At 37.3% G+C, this 7,934-nt stretch overlaps 1 protein-coding gene across 3 annotated transcripts in view; it reads left to right on the forward strand.

Moving 5' to 3' along the window:
- LOC138310721 (integrator complex subunit 9-like) overlaps window positions 1-6,953 on the forward strand; it is a 30,143-nt gene extending 23,190 nt beyond the window's left edge. For 2 of the 3 annotated variants that reach the window (XM_069252059.1, XM_069252061.1), the window contains exons 20-21: window positions 657-716; window positions 5,846-6,953. In XM_069252059.1, coding sequence (XP_069108160.1) covers window positions 657-716; window positions 5,846-5,965 — 180 coding nt within the window. In that variant the 3' untranslated portion in view covers window positions 5,966-6,953. Of the gene's footprint in view, window positions 1-656; window positions 717-4,829; window positions 4,869-5,845 lie in introns of all 3 variants that reach the window. The other variant, XM_069252060.1, reaches the window with a different exon arrangement.
- The last annotated feature ends 981 nt before the right edge of the window (window positions 6,954-7,934 follow it).

Here is a 7,934-nt window from a genome sequence, read left to right on the forward strand (position 1 = left end):
CGGATATCAAATACATTTAATTATCATTATTTTATAGAAATATTTGTGTACTATCAATTATTAAGTAATAAAAAATAATTACGAAATTGAATGTTTTGCATATTAATTAGTTTCTGTATCATACAGGTTATATCACTACGCCTAATTTGCATACGGAACTCTAGTAAAAAAAACGTGGGCCTATTGTCACGAAAAACATTGTGGTAGAAACAGGTCACACCACTCGCAACTATTGGATATTGAATTAATTTCCCTCTCGTGAATTATTTTTTAAAAGTTACAAAAGACACTCGCTAAAGCTCGTGTCTTTTGTAACTTTTAAAAAATAATTCACTCGAGTGAAATAAATTCAATATCCAATAGCTGCTCGTTGTGTAACCTTTATATCTCTAATGATTCTGAAACTTATGTAATAAAGTTAATAAGTGTAAATTGAACAAAATGTTAATGTCAATGAGGAATGTCTTTGAATGTTGTACTATAAACAAACTTATTAATTTCTTGTTTTTCTGCCCAACGTCATATTCACTGCGATTTTATTTCCTATCGCCCAGGGAAATTAATCGCACAAGAAAATAAGTAAGTTTACAGTATTGAATGTAGACAGTTTCTCAGCTATCTGAATGTTATTTTTTCATTTTTATTTTTTTTAACAGCAAGGAATTACTGACATCAAGGTGGAGAGTATAGGAGACAGTGGATCAATTATACACCTGGTAAGTCTGTAGTCTTTCTAAGGTGGAGAGTATAGGAGACAGTGGATCAATTATACACCTGGTAAGTCTGTATTCGTTCTAAGGTGGAGAGTATAGGAGACAGTGGATCAATTATACACCTGGTAAGTCTGTAGTCTTTCTATGGTGGAGAGTATAGGAGACAGTGGATCAATTATACACCTGGTAAGTCTGTAGTCTTTCTATGGTGGAGAGTATAGGAGACAGTGGATCAATTATACACCTGGTAAGTCTGTAGTCTTTGTATGGTGGAGAGTATAGGAGACAGTGGATCAATTATACACCTGGTAAGTCTGTAGTCTTTCTAAGGTGGAGAGTATAGGAGACAGTGGATCAATTATACACCTAAGTCTGTATCTTTCTAGGTGGAGAGTATAGGAGACAGTGGATCAATTATACACCTGGTAAGTCTGTAGTCTTTCTAAGGTGGAGAGTATAGGAGACAGTGGATCAATTATACACCTGGTAAGTCTGTAGTCTTTCTATGGTGGAGAGTATAGGAGACAGTGGATCAATTATACACCTGGTAAGTCTGTAGTCTTTCTAAGGTGGAGAGTATAGGAGACAGTGGATCAATTATACACCTGGTAAGTCTGTAGTCTTTCTAAGGTGGAGAGTATAGGAGACAGTGGATCAATTATACACCTGGTAAGTCTGTAGTCTTTTCTAAGGTGGAGAGTATAGGAGACAGTGGATCAATTATACACCTGGTAAGTAAGTCTGTAGTCTTTCTAAGGTGGAGAGTATAGGAGACAGTGGATCAATTATACACCTGGTAAGTCTGTAGTCTTTCTAAGGTGGAGAGTATAGGAGACAGTGGATCAATTATACACCTGGTAAGTCTGTAGTCTTTCTAAGGTGGAGAGTATAGGAGACAGTGGATCAATTATACACCTGGTAAGTCTGTAGTCTTTCTAAGGTGGAGAGTATAGGAGACAGTGGATCAATTATACACCTGGTAAGTCTGTAGTCTTTCTAAGGTGGAGAGTATAGGAGACAGTGGATCAATTATACACCTGGTAAGTCTGTAGTCTTTCTAAGGTGGAGAGTATAGGAGACAGTGGATCAATTATACACCTGGTAAGTCTGTAGTCTTTCTAAGGTGGAGAGTATAGGAGACAGTGGATCAATTATACACCTGGTAAGTCTGTAGTCTTTCTAAGGTGGAGAGTATAGGAGACAGTGGATCAATTATACACCTGGTAAGTCTGTAGTCTTTCTAAGGTGGAGAGTATAGGAGACAGACAGTGGATCATTATTACTATACACCTGGTAAGTCTGTAGTCTTTCTAAGGTGGAGAGTATAGGAGACAGTGGATCAATTATACACCTGGTAAGTCTGTAGTCTTTCTAAGGTGGAGAGTATAGGAGACAGTGGATCAATTATACACCTGGTAAGTCTGTAGTCTTTCTAAGGTGGAGAGTATAGGAGACAGTGGATCAATTATACACCTGGTAAGTCTGTAGTCTTTCTAAGGTGGAGAGTATAGGAGACAGTGGATCAATTATACACCTGGTAAGTCTGTAGTCTTTCTAAGGTGGAGAGTATAGGAGACAGTGGATCAATTATACACCTGGTAAGTCTGTAGTCTTTCTAAGGGAGAGTATAGGAGACAGTGGATCAATTATACACCTGGTAAGTCTGTAGTCTTTCTAAGGTGGAGAGTATAGGAGACAGTGGATCAATTATACACCTGGTAAGTCTGTAGTCTTTCTAAGGTGGAGAGTATAGGAGACAGTGGATCAATTATACACCTGGTAAGTCTGTAGTCTTTCTAAGGTGGAGAGTATAGGAGACAGTGGATCAATTATACACCTGGTAAGTCTGTAGTCTTTCTAAGGTGGAGAGTATAGGAGACAGTGGATCAATTATACACCTGGTAAGTCTGTAGTCTTTCTAAGGTGGAGAGTATAGGAGACAGTGGATCAATTATACACCTGGTAAGTCTGTAGTCTTTCTAAGGTGGAGAGTATAGGAGACAGTGGATCAATTATACACCTGGTAAGTCTGTAGTCTTTCTAAGGTGGAGAGTATAGAGACAGTGGATCAATTATACACCTGGTAAGTCTGTAGTCTTTCTAAGGTGGAGAGTATAGGAGACAGTGGATCAATTATACACCTGGTAAGTCTGTAGTCTTTCTAAGGTGGAGAGTATAGGAGACAGTGGATCAATTATACACCTGGTAAGTCTGTAGTCTTTCTAAGGTGGAGAGTATAGGAGACAGTGGATCAATTATACACCTGGTAAGTCTGTAGTCTTTCTAAGGTGGAGAGTATAGGAGACAGTGGATCAATTATACACCTGGTAAGTCTGTAGTCTTTCTAAGGTGGAGAGTATAGGAGACAGCGGATCAATTATACACCTGGTAAGTCTGTAGTCTTTCTAAGGTGGAGAGTATAGGAGACAGCGGATCAATTATACACCTGGTAAGTCTGTAGTCTTTCTAAGGTGGAGAGTATAGGAGACAGCGGATCAATTATACACCTGGTAAGTCTGTAGTCTTTCTAAGGTGGAGAGTATAGGAGACAGTGGATCAATTATACACCTGGTAAGTCTGTAGTCTTTCTAAGGTGGAGAGTATAGGAGACAGTGGATCAATTATACACCTGGTAAGTCTGTAGTCTTTCTAAGGTGGAGAGTATAGGAGACAGTGGATCAATTATACACCTGGTAAGTCTGTAGTCTTTCTAAGGTGGAGAGTATAGGAGACAGTGGATCAATTATACACCTGGTAAGTCTGTAGTCTTTCTAAGGTGGAGAGTATAGGAGACAGTGGATCAATTATACACCTGGTAAGTCTGTAGTCTTTCTAAGGTGGAGAGTATAGGAGACAGTGGATCAATTATACACCTGGTAAGTCTGTAGTCTTTCTAAGGTGGAGAGTATAGGAGACAGCGGATCAATTATACACCTGGTAAGTCTGTAGTCTTTCTAAGGTGGAGAGTATAGGAGACAGTGGATCAATTATACACCTGGTAAGTCTGTATTCTTTCTAAGGTGGAGAGTATAGGAGACAGTGGATCAATTATACACCTGGTAAGTCTGTAGTCTTTCTAAGGTGGAGAGTATAGGAGACAGTGGATCAATTATACACCTGGTAAGTCTGTAGTCTTTCTAAGGTGGAGAGTATAGGAGACAGTGGATCAATTATACACCTGGTAAGTCTGTAGTCTTTCTAAGGTGGAGAGTATAGGAGACAGTGGATCAATTATACACCTGGTAAGTCTGTAGTCTTTCTAAGGTGGAGAGTATAGGAGACAGTGGATCAATTATACACCTGGTAAGTCTGTAGTCTTTCTAAGGTGGAGAGTATAGGAGACAGTGGATCAATTATACACCTGGTAAGTCTGTAGTCTTTCTAAGGTGGAGAGTATAGGAGACAGTGGATCAATTATACACCTGGTAAGTCTGTAGTCTTTCTAAGGTGGAGAGTATAGGAGACAGTGGATCAATTATACACCTGGTAAGTCTGTAGTCTTTCTAAGGTGGAGAGTATAGGAGACAGTGGATCAATTATACACCTGGTAAGTCTGTAGTCTTTCTAAGGTGGAGAGTATAGGAGACAGTGGATCAATTATACACCTGGTAAGTCTGTAGTCTTTCTAAGGTGGAGAGTATAGGAGACAGTGGATCAATTATACACCTGGTAAGTCTGTAGTCTTTCTAAGGTGGAGAGTATAGGAGACAGTGGATCAATTATACACCTGGTAAGTCTGTAGTCTTTCTAAGGTGGAGTATAGGTTACAGTGGATCAATTATACACCTGGTAAGTCTGTAGTCTTTCTAAGGTGGAGAGTATAGGAGACAGTGGATCAATTATACACCTGGTAAGTCTGTAGTCTTTCTATGGTGGAGAGTATAGGAGACAGTGGATCAATTATATACCTGGTAAGTCTGTAGTCTTTCTAAGGTGGAGAGTATAGGAGACAGTGGATCAATTATACACCTGGTAAGTCTGTAGTCTTTCTAAGGTGGAGAGTATAGGAGACAGTGGATCAATTATACACCTGGTAAGTCTGTAGTCTTTCTAAGGTGGAGAGTATAGGAGACAGTGGATCAATTATATACCTGGTAAGTCTGTAGTCTTTCTAAGGTGGAGAGTATAGGAGACAGCGGATCAATTATACACCTGGTAAGTCTGTAGTCTTTCTAAGATGAAGAGTATAGGAGACAGTGGATCAATTATACACCTGGTAAGTCTGTAGTCTTTCTAAGGTACTGACCACTGGTCGCTGGTTTTTCTCCGGGTAATTTGGCTTTCCTCCACCAACAAAACTGGCACGTCCTTAAATGACCCTGGCTGTTGATAGAACTAACCAATCCAAATCATCTATCTCACTAAGTGTTGTCTATTTGTCTGGTGAAAATAATACAACCCACTTAATTTGGACTCAGATTATTGAAGTACAGCTTAATTTGAAATGAAGTATATTTCCCATCAATATGAATTCATTGTTTTTTCTCTTCTATTATATAAATACCAGGCACATGAAAACTGGTTGTTTTGATTGAAAGTAGAAAGTATTTTTTATTCCCCAAGAACTTGCATATGATTAGGTTTGACAGTTGCTGTACATAAGATATATGTGAGAAATATATCATAAAAATAACAACATTAAGAAATTAGCAAGAAGTCAGATATTTTTATTTGCTTAAAGATGCTCCATCGCCGACAAATGGGGTTTTTTCACTATCAAAAACAGGAGCCGAAGATTAAGTATTTTTCTTCAGTTACACAAATTACTTACTTTACACCCTTACCACCATGGAAAAGTTTGAGCTTCTTATTTTACTTCAAGTTGAAAATAGGAAAAATAATTAAGTGCATCCCGAAGAAATTCTGTGGCACTATATCATATATGGCACAAAGTACTGATTGCGCATGCACCAAAGGCAAAATAAAAATATATATATTATTGTTTGTGTTAATTAGACATATATACACATGATTGAACACCAATTATTGTTCAAATAATGAATATCATTTATGCTCTGTCGACGACGGAGCATCTTTAATGAAGCATTGTGACTTATATAAGTATTCAAAATAAACAGGATCATGTCGCAAGTTAACACGATTTAACTAGTTATTTTCTTGATTGATTTCAGTCCAATGACGATACATTGATACAGGTCGAGTCTGATTCAACACACATCATCTGTGAAGGTGAGGAGGCAGTCAGAACAAAACTCAGGGACACCCTACTGAAATGTCTACACAAGTTATAGCATTGGATCTAGTACAATTCTACATAACCAAAGGTTCCTTTTGTACTTCATTAGACATTGTCTGAGACAGAAAGATGCTGTGCTACCAATGGTGCTTTATGTACATGTCTCCATAAATCATTAGACATTGTCTGAGACAGAAAGATACTGTGCTACCAATGGTGCTTTATGCTAATGTCTCCATAAAATCATTAGACATTGCCCGAGACAGAAAGATACTGTATAGCCAATTGCACTTCATACAGTTGTCTCCATAAATCCATTGCCTGAGATAGAAGTGTTTTGTGTCTCGTCCACCAGTGTTATTGGACCAGATTTTTAGGTCAGGACCACAGGGATATGTTTTTTAAAACATTGGACTGTGACACTGGGGAGTGAATTAAAGACACATTGCATTAATGCCTCTTCAAATTCTGACATGAAATTCAGAGTCAGTATTCCATATTTCTCGGTGATAGCGACCAGGTCCTCAGGTTTATACACCAGAGATACCTTTCTCTGAGTGGAGCAGTGGACAACTACATGTACCTAGGATACTGAGGAATGAAGACAATTTTATCAGAATCTCTCTTTAAGGTATAACATAAAACTGTCTTAGGGACAGAAATATTCCGAGACTTTATGATCAGTGTATGTTGCCTGGGACATTCAATTGAAACATTGTTGACTATTAAATGATGTTATGTTTTTTTCAACATGAAAGGATATATACTAGGTTTGTAACTTTGAAATGTCCCACTGATGTCTGTACAAGTATTAAAAGTGGAGGAGACAGAAACTCTGTTTTTCAAAAAAATGTTGCTGGTTCTCTATCCTGCAAGGTAAGAATTTCCTCTTCAATGATCACATATCTTTACAGTTCTATAATAATCAAATATCCATTCAGAAGAAAGAAGACAATATAAAAATCAGAGGTTCTCCTGTACTAAGATAATGTGCTATTTGTGTTAGTGAAAAAATGTCAATAAAATTCTTACATACAATAGTATTGATATTGTTTTATTCGTGCATCTTTATCGAATTTCCATTTAATCTTGACGTTTATAAAATGATACTGTAATAAACGTAAATTTATGGGGGAAAGCTATTCAAAACTAAACTGCAGTGTATACATTTACATCAAAACGCTGCTATAACGAACATCTGGATCCAACGGAATGACTTTGTTATACAAATAATTTGTTATACACATACACGTACTGTCAGTTCCATTCGCAGATACAACTGGTACGAACCCGCTGTATATGTAATGGAACAGGCTGTACCAGGCGAAACGAACCGGTACAAGTGGTTCGTTTTCAGAAGCGTACCACTTGTATCCAAGATGGCGGACCCGAGATTTTTCATTTAACACCGGAATGTTTTCTTTGTTGAAAACAAGGCAGAGTGTATTTATATCCGATACAATTACATGGATCGTTTATATCAATGTGTGCTGAAACTATTTAGGTATTATTTTTATATCCATTTCATTGTTAACACTGAAAATACGTAGCTTTTATATTCGAAGTGTATCTTTCATATGGGTCCCGCCATCATAGAAAAATCCAAATGCGTTCCATTTGACGGTGCCGTATCACTTTAGTGCAACTGGTACGAATCCTCAAATGGAAGGCACGGATATACATGTAATAGGAACATTGTTGAGGAATGCAAATGTTATAATTATGAATTCGATGTACATGAATGTTAAGAATGTATTACCGGTATATCAATAGCTGTCAATAGTCTAACAACATGTCTAAGAATGTCTTAACTAGGTACATTTGTATGAAATCATCTGCATATATGTATTGCCACTATCTACTATATATATATGTAAGATCTTGTCTAATGCCTAACTAGTTGTTTGTAAGAAAATCTATATAAACTAACATAAAAGCTAAATCATTAGAAGTTACAATTAGAGTGTTCCAAGATTTATGTATGATAACTCCACAATATAAAAAATCTAATTCAAATTAACCTT

This window comes from Argopecten irradians, chromosome 16 (genome assembly GCF_041381155.1).
Source record: "Argopecten irradians isolate NY chromosome 16, Ai_NY, whole genome shotgun sequence".
Lineage (NCBI taxonomy): Eukaryota > Metazoa > Mollusca > Bivalvia > Pectinida > Pectinidae > Argopecten > Argopecten irradians.